This window comes from Drosophila hydei, unplaced genomic scaffold, assembly GCF_003285905.1.
Source record: "Drosophila hydei strain 15085-1641.00,03,60 unplaced genomic scaffold, DhydRS2 tig00000232-arrow-arrow-pilon, whole genome shotgun sequence".
In the NCBI taxonomy this organism is placed as follows: domain Eukaryota; kingdom Metazoa; phylum Arthropoda; class Insecta; order Diptera; family Drosophilidae; genus Drosophila; species Drosophila hydei.
This window is the reverse complement of record NW_022045690.1, coordinates 655,637-675,862: the sequence shown is the minus strand read 5'-3', so window position 1 is coordinate 675,862 and position 20,226 is coordinate 655,637. Positions and strand designations below refer to the sequence as shown.

At 40.5% G+C, this 20,226-nt stretch overlaps 7 protein-coding genes across 8 annotated transcripts; 4 read left to right on the top strand and 3 right to left on the bottom strand.

Annotated features, from left to right (window-relative positions):
- The first annotated feature begins 71 nt into the window (after positions 1–71).
- LOC111600176 (protein quiver) lies at positions 72–931 on the top strand. The gene is made up of 3 exons (XM_023316171.2): positions 72–283; positions 467–640; positions 702–931. The coding sequence occupies exons 1-3, from the start codon at positions 214–216 to the stop codon at positions 926–928; spliced, it is 471 nt and encodes a 156-aa protein (XP_023171939.1). The 5' UTR covers positions 72–213; the 3' UTR covers positions 929–931.
- A 35-nt stretch (positions 932–966) lies between these two features.
- LOC111600175 lies at positions 967–1,864 on the bottom strand. Its single transcript, XM_023316170.2, has 2 exons — positions 1,365–1,864; positions 967–1,307 (listed from the first exon to the last, which is right to left on the bottom strand). The coding sequence occupies exons 1-2, from the start codon at positions 1,635–1,637 to the stop codon at positions 972–974; spliced, it is 609 nt and encodes a 202-aa protein (XP_023171938.1). The 5' UTR covers positions 1,638–1,864; the 3' UTR covers positions 967–971.
- Positions 1,865–2,602: 738 nt separating this feature from the next.
- Positions 2,603–6,378, bottom strand: LOC111600224 (angiomotin). Its single transcript, XM_023316250.2, has 5 exons — positions 6,299–6,378; positions 5,802–6,185; positions 5,612–5,647; positions 2,992–4,636; positions 2,603–2,916 (listed from the first exon to the last, which is right to left on the bottom strand). The coding sequence occupies exons 2-5, from the start codon at positions 5,946–5,948 to the stop codon at positions 2,738–2,740; spliced, it is 2,007 nt and encodes a 668-aa protein (XP_023172018.1). The 5' UTR covers positions 5,949–6,185; positions 6,299–6,378; the 3' UTR covers positions 2,603–2,737.
- An 89-nt stretch (positions 6,379–6,467) lies between these two features.
- LOC111600225 (bleomycin hydrolase) lies at positions 6,468–10,879 on the top strand. Of its 2 annotated transcripts, XM_023316252.2 has the most exons (5): positions 6,468–6,543; positions 8,655–9,283; positions 9,357–9,832; positions 9,941–10,061; positions 10,121–10,879. In XM_023316252.2, exons 1-5 carry the CDS (start codon positions 6,540–6,542, stop codon positions 10,334–10,336), a joined length of 1,446 nt encoding a protein of 481 aa, XP_023172020.1. In that variant the 5' UTR covers positions 6,468–6,539; the 3' UTR covers positions 10,337–10,879. The 2 variants fall into 2 exon arrangements, with proteins under 2 accessions (XP_023172020.1, XP_023172019.1); XM_023316251.2 differs by lacking the exon at positions 6,468–6,543 and having other exon boundaries at positions 8,428–9,283.
- A 95-nt stretch (positions 10,880–10,974) lies between these two features.
- Positions 10,975–11,929, bottom strand: LOC111600228 (uncharacterized protein F58A4.6). The gene is made up of 2 exons (XM_023316254.2): positions 11,387–11,929; positions 10,975–11,322 (listed from the first exon to the last, which is right to left on the bottom strand). The coding sequence occupies exons 1-2, from the start codon at positions 11,768–11,770 to the stop codon at positions 11,038–11,040; spliced, it is 669 nt and encodes a 222-aa protein (XP_023172022.2). The 5' UTR covers positions 11,771–11,929; the 3' UTR covers positions 10,975–11,037.
- Positions 11,930–12,505: 576 nt separating this feature from the next.
- Positions 12,506–14,686, top strand: LOC111600229. The gene is made up of 3 exons (XM_023316256.2): positions 12,506–12,675; positions 13,906–14,019; positions 14,096–14,686. Exons 1-3 carry the CDS (start codon positions 12,618–12,620, stop codon positions 14,566–14,568), a joined length of 645 nt encoding a protein of 214 aa, XP_023172024.1. The 5' UTR covers positions 12,506–12,617; the 3' UTR covers positions 14,569–14,686.
- A 747-nt stretch (positions 14,687–15,433) lies between these two features.
- Positions 15,434–16,596, top strand: LOC111600227. Its single transcript, XM_023316253.1, has one exon. It carries the CDS (start codon positions 15,582–15,584, stop codon positions 16,521–16,523), a length of 942 nt encoding a protein of 313 aa, XP_023172021.1. The 5' UTR covers positions 15,434–15,581; the 3' UTR covers positions 16,524–16,596.
- The last annotated feature ends 3,630 nt before the right edge of the window (positions 16,597–20,226 follow it).

The window sequence follows — 20,226 nt, the reverse complement described above, 5'->3', positions numbered from 1 at the left end:
AATCGTTTCCAGTGTTGCCAAACTATAAGATGATATTAGGTCTGGCAACTCCAAAAGCACTGTTGCATTTTCTGCCCGACATATTTTGTGCTAAGTGGCAAGCCTTCAGTTTTCATTCAGCAACAACAACAACAAATATACAAAACTTACTCTCACTTAACGCCTTATATATATGCAATTCGAATACTCATTAAGTTTAAGCTCGTTTCAAAAATGCAACCATCTGTGTTCATTCTAACTGTGATATTTGCTCTGATCGCCAGCAATGTTCCCCAAATAAACGGTAAGTCTGATCAATGCAAGTTTGCTATTAAAGTCTTTTGTTCGACATACGCACGCACTTGCATATATATGGCTAATGTAACTCTAACTGCGCATGTGTACGTGATGGTGCGTAATGCACTGCAAGAAAAAGAAAAGACTAAATTCTCTATATATGTCTCGCTCGCTCTCTTCCAATTGGCAGCTCTTCTGCGTCGGTGCTATCAATGTCGCTCCCGGGGTGAACTGGGCAGCTGCAAGGATCCATTTACCTTTAATGCCACGGACGTGGACAGCGAGCCAGGCCTCTCAGCTATACCCTGTGCCAGCGGCTGGTGTGGCAAGGTGATTGAGGGCGGCGGACCCTATGCTATAGATGGTAACACCTACACATTTACATTTATCATTAAACATAATAAAACTTTTAAATTGTTATCTAGACTACGACCGAGCTATACAGCGCATGTGCGTGCAGCGTGGACCCGATGACAATATGGATCGTTGCGCGGACACAATATACAACTACAACAAGGTGTATATGTGCTTCTGTCAAGGTGATCTGTGCAATGGCTCCAATGACCGCTGGCAGCATCATCAGCTGCTGCCTCTTCTGTCGCTCTCCATTTTGGTCAGCACAATTTGCAATAAAGTGCATATGTATTTGTAATATCTAGGCATTAATTGTTAACAAAGATGGTAATAAACATTTATCAATCGCCTGCATCCAGCAACTCAGCATTGGGATTTCTAATTGAGTTGCGTGTACAGGACGGGCACAGACGGTGTGGCTTTCGTCTGCCTTGATCGGCATGGCACTCCTGATGGAACTGCTGGCGGCAACGGGTGCACGGATACTCGACGCCCTCGCACAGATAGCATTCGTTGCAGCGTAGCGCTGAGAAGGAGAGGCGAGAGAGTTCAAATCGTTGCGGCAAATCCATTAGCCAGCGAATCATCTTGTGCAGCGGCTCCTCGCGCGGTTCCTGCATTGCCTCGCGCTCTCTGACCAGCGTTCTCTCCATTCTATCCTGCACTTGCACAACACACTACAGAAACAGGCCAGCTATTTGGAATTTAAAACCCAGATTAACCAATTCACTTACGCTATGCAGCATGCCATAGGGATTAACCCTGTCCTCGCGTAACGCACGCCTTTTTTGTCGGGAGCTCAGGCTGCGACTGCTGCTGCTGGTACTTTGCGTTTCCGATTTGCTTGATTGTTTACTCAGGCCCAAATTGGCCATGAACAGCTCCTTGGTCAATGGCCCCGGCAGATCATTAGTGATGTCTTTCATATACTCAAAATTGTGCAACGTTTCCAGTGGCTCCTCCTCCTCCTTCCCCATTGTGAAGTTCTCATTACAATTTAGGCTCATGTTCAACTGGCATGTAGACACTGAGACTAAGGTAGTTCCCTTAAGCAATGAAAAGGGCTGCTTCGACTCAAAAATGGTTGGCAAACAAAATTCGCCGGAAAAAAACAAACCTCTTTCGTCCAAATTTAATAAATCAAATTAATTGAACGTTTGGCCAACGGATCATTGAATTTTAGCGGTCTAACGTGCTAGAGTTGCCAGGTCATCGAAAACATACGACTTATTAGGTGTGGCCACACTTACATTCATTTTTATACTGTATCGTTGATAATTTTACTGTTAAGAATTACAGTTCCTGGCATCAGTTAAGATTGATAATTAAACTACGGCGAATTCAATTATAAGTTAACTAAATTAAATGATATACAATTTGTTTTAATTAAATCGCCTACTTGTTTTACATTACAGTAATTTTAAATCAATGTTTGGAACAACATTTGAGGTTAGACAATACTCAAAAATAAATGTCAATTGAATAGAACGAACGCTGGATCACACAACCAAAAATATATGATTATGTTATACCAATTTATTTATTATTTATTAACTATTTGGAATTTATTATTTTAATTTAACGAACATTTATTCTTATCGATATTTAAACGTTGATAGATATCGATTGAAAACGTTTTTCGTTAACTTTTTGATTAACCGATAAAAAGGACGATGCTCTGCAATCCTTGTTCGATTTCAATGTACTCAATTAGTTAACGGTTAATAATTTCCTACTAAAACGTAAACAATTTCATAGATTACATGTTATTTTATTAAACAAGACAGCATAATATGTAGATATATGCACGAATGCACATAAATCTCGTTTTCACTGTCATATTGAAACAATTTCTGCACATGAACATACACATTTACTCAATTCATTCGAAAATGAACACTCGTATATAATATATTTTAAATTCATGTATGAATATGAAAATAAACAAGATAAAAGCAAAAAAAAAGTGTGTATATATACATGTTCATATATATATATATGAATATACATATATGTACAAACATAGTTTAGGATTCAACGGTCAGGATACACTGTACAACAAAAGGCCAGAATGCTCACAGTGGAGCGAAAACAACAAATATTAGCACTAGGACGAAGCAACTCCCTTTACCCTGCCTGACAAGCTCCAATCCCGCCAGCACTGCGGACAACGATTGCTCAACTGCGCCTGCGACATCGTCAACGTCGACTGCGTCTTTCCTTTGGCATCCTCATGACAATCCAGATGATAAACACCATGGCAACTCTGACAGCTCTGCAGACTTTCTATAAGTAAAAATATGGAATAAGGAACATAATTAGTCAAGCTTTAACACAGCACAGATCTGAACTCAATCTTACCACCACGTTTTTTGCATTCCTTGCATTTCTGTTTGCCGACATCCGGCTGACTGTTGCCCAACAAATCTTCCAGCTTTTCAGGCGTTTTACTTTTACTCTTGCGGTTGGCTGTAGCTGCTGCCGCAGCATTGGCCTTGTGTGCCTTTTTGGCTTGCAACCGCTTATCCTTGGGCGACAAGAGAAACTCCGGCTTATCCTTGAGCTTCTTTTGACGCACCGTGTCGAAGGCGGCCAAATTCTGGCCGTAATGAAAGACAACGCCGCTTGCGTTTTGAACGGTTCGGCGCTTGCGTTTCGAGTGGCGCTGGCACAGCTTCTTGACCATCTCGTGCGTGTAGAGACCAAACAGGCCAAGGAAATGCTCCCGCCCGTATTCAGAGGGCATTACACGGGTTTCGCGTGGCTCATCGCGCCACTGCGCCGCTGAGGCGCATAGACGCTGCTGCTCCAGCTCCAACTCCTGATGCGAATCATCCGAGGAACCCGACGAACCCGTTGATGCTCCAGCTGCTGCTGCCGCCGGCTGCTGCACCGCTACCACCGGCATTGGAGGAGTCGTCGCCTGCTTACGGCCAACTCCATGCGCATTGCGCGTCTTATACTGTTTGCCGGAAGCCTGCGGCGCTGACTTCTTGCTTGCTGTTCCTGTGGCTGGGACAGCTGCGGCAGTTGCTTCTATCGCCTTGCCCAATTTTGATTTGGGAGGCGCAGCGCTGGATTGCTGTGAGCTCTCCGTCAGTTTGTCAACGGGCAGCTCTATGACGTCCTCTTCATCGAACTGACGCGGTTGTTGTTTGGTTTTGCGAGCGCGTCGTAGCGCCTGGCGCAAATTCATTCGACTCTGGGCGACGACCTCGAAGTCTGTTCCGATCGTTGCCTTGGTAATGGGCGCTAGCGGCGGCGGCGATGTCTGCACGCGTTTGATCGCCTGCTTTGCATCCGCCCGTGACGCACGTTGTTTAGCAGCGACCAGTGGTGGGGGCGGTGGTGGTGGTGGCGGCGGCGGCGGTGGTGACGACGACGATGACTCGGTTGACTTCTCAGTCTGTTCCTCAGGTGTTTGTGAGCTGCGCGGTATGAGTAGCGAACGATGATCCTCCTTTTTGGACACTACAGGCGATAGCGGCGGCTCCGTCTGCATTTCCGTTGGCGATGGCGATGGCGATAGCGATGGCGATGACTTCATCAAGCTGTCACCCGATTCGTCCTTCTCATCCAGCATCTTCGCTTCGCAGGCCTTGTCGCTAGTGGAGGCCTTGACACTTCCAGTGGCAGTGGCAGTTAGTGCATTCACAAGCAACAGAGGTACATTGTCGTCCAGTTCGCTAAGCTTGAGCGGCTCAATGCCACCGTCGTCGTCCTGTGAGATTAGGAAATGCTTGCGTATGAGCATCTCTTCGCTGTCGCGACTCAACACAGATTGCGGATAGATTTTATAGTTGGCATCGCCAATGAAAGGCACTATCAGGCTGGAGATATACTCGCTGCCCGTCTCAGGTAAAATTCGTATATTGTTCTCTTCCAGCTTCTTGTAGAAGGTGTCCAGTTGATGGTCCAAGCGCAGCATTAGCCATTGCTGCTCAGCATTGATCTCGTACACCTCTGCTTCCAGTTCGTCGAGGATGCGCCGCATCTGCACCGGATCCTGCAAAATGTGATTATTCAATATACATTTTTTTTAACAACCTTCAATGCTATTGCCAATCCACACATGACTAAGTGCCATAAAACAACAACAACAACAAAGAAATACAGAGTTGAACGTCGTGTCGTGCTGTCAACGTCGCACGTGCCTCAAATTCTCGTTTCACGACAAATAAATTAATAGAAAATCGAATCGAGTTACGCAAATGGCATATGAAAATGAATGTATTTAAATAAAAAAGGAGCTTTAAATTAAATATTAGATACAGGGTATCAGCCTTGGCATACATATACATACTCTTACTTTACTTTACATATATGCATACACACGTACACACCTACACACACCCATGCATACAGATACATTCCGTAGCGCACTTTAAGCGGCAGCAACTTCTTCCTGCCCCGCTTTGTGCATACTTTTTCTTGGAAAACTTTTGTTTGCTCAGCGATCAGCTAAATTCAGCAAAAATCGGGGATATACACATTCCCAATTTTTGCATGCAACAAATATATTATATGGGGAACAAAAAAAGAAAAATAATACTTTCTAAATACAGACATAGATATGAAAATTAACCTATCTAAATAATAATTATATCAATGCTATGGACACGCGCCCATCTCTAATCAAATGAAACGGTGCATTGTAAAATAGTAAATGAAGTAAGAAAGCAAGCATTAACTAGCAACAGCATTTGGGTTACGGGGGCTACTTGGACAAGTGCGATGTGTGGACTGATTAAAGGTGGCAACACTGTCTCTATATGCGATACCTTTTATTCTTTTTCATTGCACATTATTATGTTACTCCAAACAAAGAAAATATACATACCTACGCATATATACATATATATATATATATATATATATATATATATATATATATATATACATATATATACATATAAATACATATATATAAATACTATATGGTGTGCGTAATGCAGGACTGTTATGGAATTGGGCAACTTACCGCATCGGCCTGCTCCTTGAACACATCGGACACCAGCTGCAATCCAATGGAGTTGGAATTGAAGATATCGGAACAGAACAGAAGTGGAAGTTAGCCAACGGTCACACAGGTTGGTTCACGTATTCATTGTTTCATTTTCTTAGTCTTTTGCTTTTTTGCTTTCTTGATTTTAGATTTTGCTGTTACTCACCCCGTGCACTTTGAGAAAGTCGCGCATTGCACGCTGGCAGTAGATAATGTCATTCTTAAGCTCCAACGGCAGTACATCAAAATATTCTATGTATGACTTGACCAATGAGATGTCCTCGGACACATTGTCATTGCTATTGGCGCTCATCTTGGCAGAGCCTCGGAGCGAAACGAACTTGATCGAGATTCGCTATTTGGGATGCACGTTAGGAATATACATATATGTGGAAATGTATTGTTTTTTTTTTTTTTTTTTTTGTATTCTTTTTTTCCCTAGTTTTCAAGCAGCGTGAACGGAGCGATTTCAAAATTCGCGACCTGCTCACAATTCAGTCGGCGCAGGCAGCAACAACAACGCGACAAAGCAACAACAGGCAGCAGGAAGCTGCAAAATATACCAATTAACTGCAATTTTACTTATCGATATATCGATACTTTTTTAATATTTAAAAGTACGGTCTGGCAACTTTTCCGTGGCATCGTGGCATCGATACTTACGCTTTTGCCTCTTGGACTCTCGTGTTTCGGGCCAAAGCCAAACATTATCATTTTCATTTTCCTCATCAATAAATAAAAATAGAAACTAAATAGAGCAAAATTAACAGTCCACAGTAGTTGCTTGCACTGTACACAATAACAAAAAAATAATTGAGTAACAAATTTAAGTAAAAAGTGTAAAGTGCAGTGTAAAAGCAGTCAAGCGCCAACCAATTATCAACGCTAAAAAAAAACTCCCACAATGTGTAAGTGCAATGAGTGAATTATCAAAACTATAATAATTTGTAAAAAAAAATTATAAAATAATTGCCTACAGCAGCAGCAGTGCAAGATATAACAAGAGACCAAGAAAAATGTTGCTATCATTGTAGTTGCTATTGGTTCTGGTGCAGGCAACGGCATCACTCAACAATTCCGTTCCCCCCGTTTCGCTTTGTGCGGAAGCGAGCAAGAAACAGCTTGCTGACGCCCCAATACGGCAGCAACGACAACGACAACGAAAGTAAAATTTCACCCAAATTTGTTTGTTTTTGCTGGTTTGCTCTTTGCCTTTGTACCCCCACACATACACACAGTCGTACACCACTTGACGTACTCTTACAAAAGCTGAGTAAAAACAAGTTTTTGCTTTTGCTGCTGCTGACTGCTGCTTATTTTTTAACCCTTTCTGTTGGTTTGTTTAGATTTATTGGCAGCAGCGAGCAGCATGCCGGCTTGCGCGAAAGTTTAAAACGGCATTTTGCCCTCCTTAGGCTGCCTTCAGTTCCCTAACAGCTGTACGTATGTGTGTGTGTGTGTGCATCTATGTGTTTGTGTATGTGCCGTTAAACTGGTTTAATTGCACTCTGCATCTTCGCTTCATCCGTAGCTGCGGTTAGCGCTGTTGCTCAACTCTGAGTCAAGATAAAAACAGTTTTCGAATATTTTCTGCAATTAAGTTTAATACGTTTATTGCTCAGACTCCCATAAACATACGTATGTATGTTATTCTTATCAGAAGTCAAAACAGATTGTCTTTCACGCTATTTACTCAATTTTCAAGTCTGTTTTTTTTTGCCCGCACACATATACATGCATATGCACCCGCATGAAAATATATGGCATTAACTACGGAATAGGGGAGCAATATTTTGCGCAGCTTTTCTGACAACAGAAAGTGTGCACTCATTGTCTCGAAGTGCACCACAAATATGCACTTACACACACGCCAACACTTATGCACACTAATATAGTCATAGGTAATGAGCTCCAGCAGCTGGCACTGCGCGTAATTCAATTTTGACTTATGCGCAGCACGCAACTGCTTTGTTTAGCTGACCACGCCCACCAGACCCGTTGCCACAGTGCACAAAAGAATGCATCGCTGTTGCCGATCGGTTTTTCTAATTTACACACATGCATATATAAAGATATACATATATATATATTCGTGTGTGTAAGTGTATATGTGTTGCATAAGTACGTGCGTTGAAATGATCTACTAAAAGAGCACGAATGATAAACGAAACATTGTTAACATATCGATGAATCGAATTTGGTATAACAATTAAAATAACGATACTTTTGTTTGGGAATATTTAATTGCGATATTTTTGACGAAATTGGGCATGAAATTTTAGTTTGACTTTTGAACTTAGTCAACAATATAAATAAAAACTTTCTCTAATAAGAATTATAGATTCAATACTTAACTGCATGGAATGAACATGAACATGAATTATCAAGAAAAAATCACTTTCCTTGAGGGTCTTCATAGTAAAGGAAAAGAAGATGAGGCGCATGGAATATCTGATTTTTCATTCAACACAAACCCAAATTAACTAACTGCTTGTAATTCATTCGCGATTTGTATTGAAAAATAAATAAAAATAAATACTCTGTTAAAATTAAAACAAAAATCAGTATCACTTAAATATTTATCATGTCAATATGAAATAATTGGAATTAAGGGAATACCACCGATGAACATATACCACGAACAGACCAAAAGGAGGTTATCGAACTATTATGTTTTCACCGATAGCATTCTAATATATAAATAAATATATATATATATATATAATTTTATGAGTTATTTTATTTTGTTTCCTACAAAAAAGCTAGCTGTGATAGGTTGGACCCACAGATCCTAGAAATATGTACAAGCGTATGTAATTGACTGCTTCATAATAATTGTTAAATATGTGACAGAAGTTTTTTATTGTATCAGAGTATAACAAATTTGTGGTGTATCGGCTTGCTCGCGCAATGAAGCTCTCGCAGGCGGCAAATGCAGCTGCAACTGCCACTGCAGCGCAAAATATAGAATCAGTTGCATTGTATTCCACAAGCACTACCAGTCCCAATATACTTGCAGCTAACGATATCATCCAAGGTGGCGGCAATGGCAGCAACAACAACACCACCGATGGCAAGATGTTCGGGGCCACGGATGAGAATCAGAGTGCCATTACGCCGGATCTGTTAACCAAGTGGCGGGAGAACTTCTACAGTGAACCGAAAAATTTGCTGGCCCAGAACGTTTGCTCCCGGGTAGATCCGTTTGATGTGTGCCTGTCCCGCAAGACACTCGAGACGACCAATCATGTGTTCAACTATAAGGTGGAGACGGAAGGCAAGCCGGTTACCAATCAGCGGAGCTCTGGACGCTGCTGGCTATTTGCAGCACTCAATTGTATACGCCTGCCCTTCATGAAGAACTACAATTTGGATGAATTTGAATTCTCGCAGGCGTTCCTCTTCTACTGGGATAAAATTGAGCGTTGCAACTACTTTCTTAACAACATCGTGAAGACGGCGAAGCGCGGCGAGAAAGTCGATGGCCGACTCGTTTCGTTTCTGCTGCTCGATCCCACCTCTGATGGCGGCCAGTGGCATATGCTGGTCAATCTGATAACCAAACATGGTCTGATGCCAAAGAAATGCTTTCCGGAGAGCTTTAGCTGCGAGTCCAGCATACGAATGAATGCCATACTGAAGAGCAAGGTAAGCCGAAAGCAATTTGATTCGTTAATCCAGATAAAACAGATTAAAAAATGACTTCCTACCTTGAATGCAGCTGCGCGAATATGCGCGACATTTGCGGGCTCTGCTGGAAAAGGATCCCAGTGATGAGGAGATCGCCTGCAAGATTCAAGAACAAATGTCGACGATCTACAAAGTGGTTGGCATTTGCTTGGGCATACCCGCCGAGACATTCACCTGGGAGTACTATGACAAATCAAAGAACTATCAATCAATTGGACCGATCAGTTCGTTGGAGTTCTACGAACGCTATGTGAAGCCGCATTTCAATGTCGAGGACAAGGTGTGCCTGGTCACCGACCCACGTCCAACTAGCAGCTACGATCAAGTCTATACGGTCGATTGCTTGGGCAATGTTGTTGGTGGCCGTCCGGTTCTCTACAACAATCAAAATGTCGATCTCTTACTAGCCATGGTAACGAAATCGCTTAAAGCTGGTGAAGCTGTTTGGTTTGGTTGCGAAGTTAGCAAGCGTTTCGCCTCCAAGCAGGGCATTGAGGATGTAGATGTGTAAGTGTGTCAAATATCTTTAAGCATTGCCATACACTACAGCTGTCTCTTTCTCGCATGTGTCGCTCTCGCCCGCCTTTGCCGTCTCTTTCGTTTCGATGGGAGCAGCCACGATTTTAAGTTAGTTTTCGATATTGACATACAAACAACATTCTCTAAGGCGGATCGCCTCATCTATGGGGAATCAGCCATGACCCACGCCATGGTCTTCACAGCCGTCTCTGTGGACGTAAGTGCCTTGAATTTCCTTTTATCGTTATGTTTGTAATGGTTTTGATTCTGTTGCAGAAAAATGGAGTTGCTCAGAAGCTGCGCGTGGAAAACTCTTGGGGCGAGGATCGTGGGGAGAAAGGATACCTGGTCATGTGTGCCGATTGGTTTAGGGAGTTTGGCTTTGAGGTGGTCGTCGATAAGAAATATGTACCCGACGATGTAATGCGCGTATTCGATATGGATCCCATTGTGCTGCCCGCCTGGGATCCCATGGGCACATTGGCGCAATAAGTCAAATGGAAAGCTTTAGAGGGACAACAACGGAAATAACAATAACAACCAGTTGGCACTGCAAGCAATAACCACACAAACTTTAAATTCTATGTTCAGTTACGGCGATAATCTATCTTAAAACCTTAGCCAGATTTCTATATATATTTTTTTTATTATCTATAATATGTATGTGTATATAGCACATGCATATACGCTTCTCTCGGCTGATATTCATTTAGCGGCTTACATTAGATCAAACTTATATACAAACATAATCACACAGGCAGATACACACCTACACCTACATCTACACACACACACACCCACACCAACACACATGTGACGTCAATTGTTTTTGGTAGCGTATTATTCTACATATATAATCCTAGCACACGCATAGAAAAAAAACTGTGTAGTTGTAAGTAAAAAATGAAGATGTTTTAAAATGAAGGCGAAGAGAAAAGTTTAGCGTGAATTGGTGCCGGCCAAGCGCTGTTGGAATGTTAAAACGCATTTTATACGTACATATACATACATACAAATAAAGAATTATATACATATGTATATAGTTATATATACATATAAAAATACAAACACATATATATATATATATATATATCTAATATAGAATATGTAAATAGTATATTTTGTATCTTACAACTAACAGTAAACCATGCTTTCATTTTATGCTTAGCCTTTTAACAAAATCTCTTCACGAGTTATGAGTTACACTTTACAGTTAATCGCCGCTTCTTTCGCTCCTCGTACTCATAGCGCAAGCGCAGCCAAATACCCAAGCACATACGCACCAGCCGGTGATCGTGCTCCTCATGCTGTTTCGCAAATTGATATTGGGCGCGTATCATTTGCTTGGCCTGGCGGAGTTGGCCTCGCTGGATTAGGGAAATGCTGTAGTATAGTTTACATCGCGCTTGCAAAAATGGATCACCTACTCGGAGACCAATCGTTAGCTGCTGCAGTGAAATCTTTCCCGCTGTCTGAGCCTGTAATTTGCATAGTTTGACCATCGATTGTGTTCATTCTGTTGTTGGACATTTCTGCACTTACGCATCGTTCGAATTGTTCACCCAGTGCTGAGAAGCCGCCGCCTAGCGTCGATAGCCAAGACATTAAGTGCTCCATCTCGATGTGCTCCCATATTGTGTGCGCCAGCATATCCGCGAACTTATAGTCGATGGTGTCGCGTTCTGGCGGATGAAACGACAGCCATAGTATCTGCACTTTATGCTCTGCCTGCAGTTGATCGCGCAGCACCTTTTGCTGAAGTAGCTCGCGCAACCAGTAGTTGCCAGTGATGGCATCTAGCTGTAACAGCAGCCGGCGAACAGCTTTTTTCTGGCTCTTGTCAGTGTCGCCAGCCGGTTGAATGGGCAGACGATTGTAGTAATGGCGGCGTTGCCAGTAGTCGGAGACGCACAATATCAGTGTCATGCTGTGTCCGACGTCCTTGTTGCAATTTCAACTAATCCAGTTTCAGTTGAACTCATTAATCCAATATAAGCGTTTGCGCAAATGCAATCCTTTTATTCCAATATACATACGTCCCATCTACCGTCTGATTCCATATGTTTCTTCAGATTATGTGGCAGCTCTATACAATTTCCAGTTCGATGTATCGATAGTTAGGGCACAGGCCGGAGAAATCTTAATAAAATGTAGAGTAATACCGTTAATATTTCAGTTATAGAAATTTACCTATTTAAAGACTACCTAAAACTTAATCAAATTTCTCGGCCATACCTTACCTATATTTAATTAAATTTTTGCTGAAAATTCATGTATGTATTTTGTTCAGTTTCTAGTCGAAACTTGTCGATACATTTTAAGGGTATCGAATTCAAACAGCTTTTGTCTGCATGGATTTTGATTATAACAAAGTATATTCAAAATTTGTGCTGTAACTGTAACTAATTGCAATCCATAATGAGCAGCTGTTGTATTCTCGAAATGAATTATTAAATTAAAAATTATAAATTAAGTTTTACTTTTTTTTACATGACTGCATATTTTACAGCTGATTAACGACTGTTAAGTGATCGCAGATGATCGAGTTACGAAGTATTATCGAATAGCGCGCAGAAAGCTACGCACTACTCTCATATCTAACCGTCCACGACAAGTGTGTTTTAATTGTTGTGTTGCCCGTTAGAATAGCGGTTAGTTTGTTTTAAGACTTCAGAGCAAACGTGTCAAGTGCAGTGCCGCCGATATCGACTCGATCCTATATATATTAATATTAATTTATAGCAAATAATTGTGTTAAAGTTAAATACTCAATATGAAGTTCTATTTGCTGGTCATCGCTTCAATCGCATTTTTGGCTTACGTTCATTGTGGTAAAGACGGCTAACATTCTTATTTTTCTTCTATTTTGTATACCTAAATATCAATCAATGATTATTAATAAGTGGAAGTGTCTTATGTAAGATTTTGTGACTAAGTTTTTTTTTTATTATATTATTACATATGCATATGCATATATATATTTTATATATATATATATATATATATATATATATATATATATATATATATATATATATATCTTTATATATATATATATATATATATATATCTTTATATATATATATTGATAGATAACATATGTTTTACAAGTTTACGTACTAATATGCTGCATATGTATGCAATTGTGAAATCAGTTTACATAGAATGTGTATAGCCGGCAAACACTTCATATATATACCTAGTCATATATATCTGCTGTTGGCTCGTCCAAGGAACCAACGATCTTATCTGTTTTTTGTTGGTGCAAATGAATCATAAGGTCGTTTTTTCATTTCCTCTTCAACAAGTGTAAACGCATCAAGAAAATCTTCTACATAAACAAATATATATATATATATATATATATATATATATATATATATATGTATATACAAATATAAACATATATATATTTTACACTCTATATTGAACGGTAGCTAGTAGCTATGCACACATATGCACATACATACTCACAATCAGCTTATCTAGAGCTATGTCTGTCTTGGAAACGGAGAAAAGGTTATTATATGTGTACATGTTAGCGAAGGCTAACCTATATTTTTTTAATACATTGAAAATGAAGCAGTATCGCAGAATTCACATAAAAATATATATTTATATCTAGATGTGCTTAGGTGTGGACAAATAAATTATATTTATAATCGATTTACATGCTCTTAAATAAATAGCTTATCTTGATTTACAAAAACGAACAATATATCTCAGTCGCTTATCTGTTATAGGTACACATAAATAGCCGTACGTATTTACACATGATAAGAGAAAATAAACTGAACGAAGGTATTTCGGCCGTTAATTAGATCACAGCTTATTTTAATGCATTCGAGTCGCGCATATCTGGCAACGCCAAAAATTTAGGAAGAGGAGCTGGCAATCGAGAGCTGAAAAGGACTTACAGTTATATTTTGTTGTAGTCCGCCATATTGCCAAGCGCTTAAGTTGGCGCAAATGTCGATAAATTAACATGAGAGAATTAAAAACTTAAACAAATTCTAATTTGTATACATTTTTTATTTCTTTACACTTGTTCCCCTTTATAGAGGCCTGCGTGCAATGCCATTCAAAGTCTGATGAGCGCTGCGCCACCAATCCGTTAAGCATCATGGCCAAGGATTGCCCCACTAATAACACCCTTTGCTATACACGCGTCTTGAGTATGTGGCCACAGCAATGAATAATTAATTAGTCAATTAATAGTTAGTAACAATTGACTTCGCCGTACTGTTACAGGTGGATACACAATTCGTGGCTGCACCAGCGAATTGGACAACAACACATTGAAATCGTGCAACAATGAGCTGGAGTGTCTGACCTGCTCATCGAACGAGGGCTGCAACCGTCTGATTTTCCCCCAATACCGTCCCAAGTGTCTGCAGTGCACCGGCAACTCGACCAATTCGAGCTGCGCACTCGAGAATCATGCATATAGCAAGGTCTGCCCAATTTACAAACTGGGCGACAAGTGCTTCATTCGCAACAGCGGACGCACGGCTGACGGCTCGTTCAAGCGCGGCTGCCTCACCACTGCCCAGGTCAACAAACAGTGCATCATCGATGGCAACTGCTACACCTGCGAAGGACACGGCTGCAACGCCCTGCTGGCCAACGACACGCTTATACCGACAGCACGCGATGGTGCCATAACTGTCATGCTCTCGCTGGGTCTGCTCCTGGCCTGCGCTCTGTTCAATCTGATGCTGTAGATTGCAATCAGCTGCCAATTAACAATTGTATTTCCATTTCAAAACGTATTTGTAAACCTCTGACATTTTGCACAATATTGTATGTTTGTTTTTTTTTTTTTTAATAAAATAGAAAGTTAATACAAAGATCGCAACGAACTGTTGGAAATCATTTGAACTCTTTGAGCTGCAACAACAAAGATTTCCTCTGACAGTTCCAGCATTAGATATATGTGTATTTTGTTGCTTTTATGGGGTGCCATTGATGTGGCTGCTTGTCTAAGGACTGGCTGCCGCATTCACTTCCAGTGCTTCAATGGTTGACACACACACACACACACGCACACACATTAGAACCGGAAGCGCTGCCAATGCATAAATTTATCAACGCCTTCAGAACAAACGCAGTATTTCAATTGAGTTACTATGAGACAAAATGCGGAAGCAGTGCTTGAGAGTGGGAGAGAGAGATTGAGATAGAGAGAGAGAGACATTATAAAGATAAAGAAAGACATAGAAAGAGTTAGATAGAGAGAAGAAGAGAGATAGGTAGAGAGAGAGAGAGGGAAAGAGATAGAGAGAGAGAGGAAAAGAGATAGAAAAAGAAAGAGATAGATAAATACATAGAGAGGATTAAGAGAGAGAGAAAAAAAATTAAAGAGAGAGAAAGAGAGAGCATTCATCACACCTGCTCACATGAAATGTAAAATATTCAAGTATATTTAGTCTAATTCTAATCCTAATACGTAAGATAAAATTAAAACATTTGCGAAAGCTGAAGGAACTGTTAGAAAGTTCGAAAAGCTCGTCGCTTGATTGGATTTCACTGTTAATGTTCTCATTTTAGCACAAAAAAAAAAAAAAAAAAAAAAAAAAAAAAAAACACAGCAGATGCTTTGAGTTTTATTTCGTTTAAGAAAACAACCAGATTAAAGGCAAACACACAATTTTAATTTAAAAATTACATTAAATAGCAAACGCAGCTGCATAAATCATTTCTACGTGGACTGTCCGACAAACTCTATCCAGTTTAGATGCACATTCCAGTTGCCATTTGTAAGATGCGTAAATTGCAGATCCAAGTACTGACCCGCGACGGCCGCAAGAACATCTATGAGACCGATCGTTCTCGCAATGTGGCCGATTTGAAGAAGCGCATCGGACGCACCATGAACGTGCCAATGGCATTTAGCCGGCTGACATACAAGGGACGCCTGCTGACCAACGACAGCATTTTGGAGGATGAGGGCGTGAAGCGCATGTCTACGTTGGAGCTATATTGGCAGCCATTGGTGCTCACACCCAAGCAGTATCGCGAAAAGGAATTGGAGCTGGACAAGCTCGACCAGAAGCAGCGACATGTCTCACGCATTGCCGAGAACTATGAGCAGACGGTCAAGAAGGGCGGACACGAGAGGACGCCCAGCGGACTACGACGTACGCGGGACCATTTGCGGGTGAAACGTTCATTGAGCGCTGATGACATGAAACTGTCCACAAACAGTTTCATTCGACAACCGGAGCGGAAGATCGACGAATGCGTCCAAGAGGAGGAACTGATCAGCTCATCATCCTCCGACGAGCTCGACTTTCTGGCCTCCTATTGGTGCTGCTCGAAGAACATCGTTAAAAAGAGCCGCAAGTCATTGGAATCCAATGTGCTCAAATATGTCGATGTCGACATCGATGCTGATGCTGATGTCGATGGTGATGCTGATGCTGATGCTGATGCTAATTATGCTGATGATGCTTTAAAACTGGATGCTGGCAATGAACTGAAGATCACCGCATCTGGCACTGACTTTCCAACCTCAAACACACTCAAGGACGACGATGAACTTGAGGAGCTATTGGATCAGCGCTGCCTGAACTGCAAGCATCAGCCGTTCCGCAGCGGACTGCGCCTGGCTGCCGGCCGCATGTCTCGCAGCATCATATCCAATATCAGGAAGAATCAAAAGAATTGCAAGAAATAAAGAAAGCCACGCGGCTACCAGAAACTGGCCCACAGTTTGGATCGGGAATTGGGCACTTGTTTACTTTACTATATATGTGTACATACATACAATATATATATATATATATATAATCATGTGTATATATATATATATATTTTTTTTGCTATTTTAGTTACCAACACCTTTTCTCTCTTTGACTTGATTTTGCTTTGATTTTGATTGACCAAATTTTTAATATGCATTTGATGCCTGCCAGCAACGGCGGCAGATCGAAAAACTCAAATTTCAATTTTCCAGCTAATTCCAAATTATTGTCATATTATTGTCCAAAGAGAATGCATGCTAAGCGAAATATGTGCTAACAAATACAGATATATATATATATATATATATATATACATATATATACATAGAAAATATAGGAATCAAGCTTATTTTGAGCTTATCTTGATGGAGTAAATATTAGGGCAAAATGTACTTAATTAGGTATTGGACGTGATCTGATATCAGTGCAATCAGTTCGAAAAAAACATAAAATATTTATTAAATATATTAAAATATATCTATATATATACAAATATCTATATATCTATATATAAATATATATATACATATAAGGTATGCAAATGCCCAAGCTCAAGTTGTTGATTAAATTGTGGCCAAAAATGGATGAAAGTATTCAAAAAGAGAAATGTGTTAGAAATATCTAATCTGTGTTTTCATTATGCATCGATATTTATCGATAATAAGTAAACTGAGCGAGCTATCGAATTTCTCTACTTTTAGAATATAGATATATATATATATATCTATATCTATGCGCTTCTCGCCACGCCTTAGCTTTGCAAATTGGCTTTAAATGTTTACGATTGGCGATCTTGGCAGAAATGATTAATAAATTATGGCAATTAAAAGGTAATAGCAACATGTCATAACTCAAGAGAAATGAATGCTTTATTATATAGTCGTCGCCGTGTAGTATTTATATAGAGTAATGTTTAGATCGATGCGGATTGGGAGTCTGGTTCGCTGCTTATTGTTTGGGACGGAGGCAAACCACTTAATCGAAAATAATTGTAAACAGCGCATAGAGAAACAACAGAGCACCGAATGCTGCCCGAGCGGGCAATCTGAATCCTGGACGTAACTGGATGTTAAGATTTATAATGGAATCGCTTGAAAATAACAATGCCATATAAATATAGACTAAGGTAAGCCTCCTCTATATATATATATATATATGTGTGTGTGCAACAAAAATGCAAAGGTAAACAAACGTAGTCGGAGGGGGTGGGGGCACAGGTAATACAACCAGATGCTAAGTGGGGGCAATTCTAATGGAAATTTAAGCGTTTTGCAGCAGCGATGGCGGCCTGCATTTACCGTTAATTGAATGAGTGTGGGTGATGAAAAGCAGACACCAACAAGCAAAAGCCGACCACAAAAAAAAAAAAAACAAGCATAGAATCCACATCCATTTGCTGTTGCCTGCTCCAAAAAAATAAAAAAATAAAAACCCGCCGAACAGCCGCAATTGCTTTGATCGGCTCAGCCGCTGGGCGCAGCGCCCATAGCTGGCCAACACGCTAATGCTAATGGCTAACAGACGCCATTTTGTGCTGCTTTTCCTTTTTATACCCTGATCCCATTAAAAATGGGAAATCAGGGTATAATGGTTTTGTGCAAATGTATGTAACAGGCAGAAGGAGGCGTGGCAGACCCCATAAAGTATATATATTCTTGATCAGGACGACAAGCCGAGTCGATTGAGCCCTGTCCGTCTGTCTGTCCGTCCGTCTGTCCGTCTGTCCGTCTGTCCGTCTGTCCGTCTGTCCGTATGTGTGAACGCGTGGATCTCAGCATCTATAAGAGCTAGAGACTTGAAATTTTTTTTGTAGGTCCGTGTATAGCACGCGCAGGTCAAGTTTGTTTCAAATATTCGATAACTATTCGCATTTAATTGTTATCGAATAAAAACATTATTGAAATGCAGTAAATAAATTATATCTCGAACGTCTTAAGAGCTAGAGCCTCCAAATTTTGTATTTAGTCTTATATATATTTTATGCAATTTTGATTTTTGTTGGATTTTGGATACCGGCTCCAAATTCCCCCAAATTCTTAGAATTTAAGTTTAGTTGGAAATAGGGCCATTATGTGAAGGCGTTTGCATCTCAACCAAGCCAATAGGATATGTAGATCATATGCTGAAAATTTCATTAAAATCCATTAAGTAAAACAGAAGTTATTAAACAAAACGTTTGGCCAATTTCCAAAAGCACATGTCAGCAGCGCCACGCGCACGCATTTTTCCTATGCGTGTGCACACATACATTCAAATGCGTGTATTCTTTTCTATTCCAAGAATTGAAATTGCGATTGAATTGTGCTGAATTATTAGCTGCTACTTATGTTCAAATTTGCAACAGCCCGTGCAAGAAGGACAGTGGCTGCGTTGGTAGAGGCCCCGCTCGTATGCAGCTTGGTCCGGGTTCGAGACCGGAGGAGATGAAATGTTTTTTACTGTTTTATTTTTTTTTTTTTTAGTTATGAAGTGGCGGTGTTGGTAGAGTTTGTGCACGTTGCGCAAATAATCCGGGTTCGAATCCTGGTCTCGCAATGTCGATTTTTATTTGTTTTCTCTTTTTTTTTAATACTCGATACAAACTACGGAAAATATTACAAAACTCAAAGGACTGGGATCAGGGTATCTCCTAGTCGGGCACCCCGACTAGAGCTTTCTTACTTGTTTCTCTTCTGTTTTATGAGCCAAAATGTTAATGCCCCGCCGTAGCTGCCGTAGTTCCCGTAGCCGCCGGTGCTCGTCGAGTTCAGATCATCTAGGGCCGCTCTTTACGGTTTATTTAGTGTCGAGGTTATGGCGCAATTTGTATTTATGGCTTCGGCTATAGCCACAGCACCACCGCCAGCAAGCCACCATGTGGCAGCAGTCCAATTACAAGCATTTTCCAAATGAGGGCCATGTGAAGCCAGTTCACATCCAATGAGTCAGCACGCCCACTCGCCACTCAAGCAACGTTTGGAGCATCGCGCTCGACCAGTTAAGAGACGGCGGGCGTGGTCTCGCGCCCAGCGAAAGATCACAGAACGTGCGCATTGGGCTAGAGCGCAACTAAAGAGCGGCAGCATATATCGCATATGGAACACACAGTCTGCACTGACTACAAGGAACGGCGTGAACTGAATGAAACTTAACAGCATTTGTCTATACATATGTAATATAAACTTGAGTCTTCAGCGGATTTCAAATGGGAGATAATTAAAACTTGTTCTGCTTATATATATCGGTTCATATTTATTTTGAAATTTGTTGTCTTTTTCTAGTTTCATTAGTTAAAAGGCTGCATATATTTAGTGCTCACTGTAGCTATTGCTTCAGATATATTTATGCCCTACAGCATATATGTCGAGCATTTACAGTTCGTAAGTGTTATACAAAATAGTAAAACTGTTCGAAGCAGTTGAATGCCCTACACTTTATGGCAGAGCTTATGCACAGCTAAGACTACCACTTGCATAGTCTGCTTATAGGATATAAACTATGTATAGAAGGTATACCACAAATGTGTATAACAATGGGTATTTCATACAGAGTATTTCATATGTGGTATACCACACATAGGGTATTTCATATAGGTTATGTACATATACGGTATTTCATATAGAGGACAAAGGGTATACCATACAAGTATACAGGGTA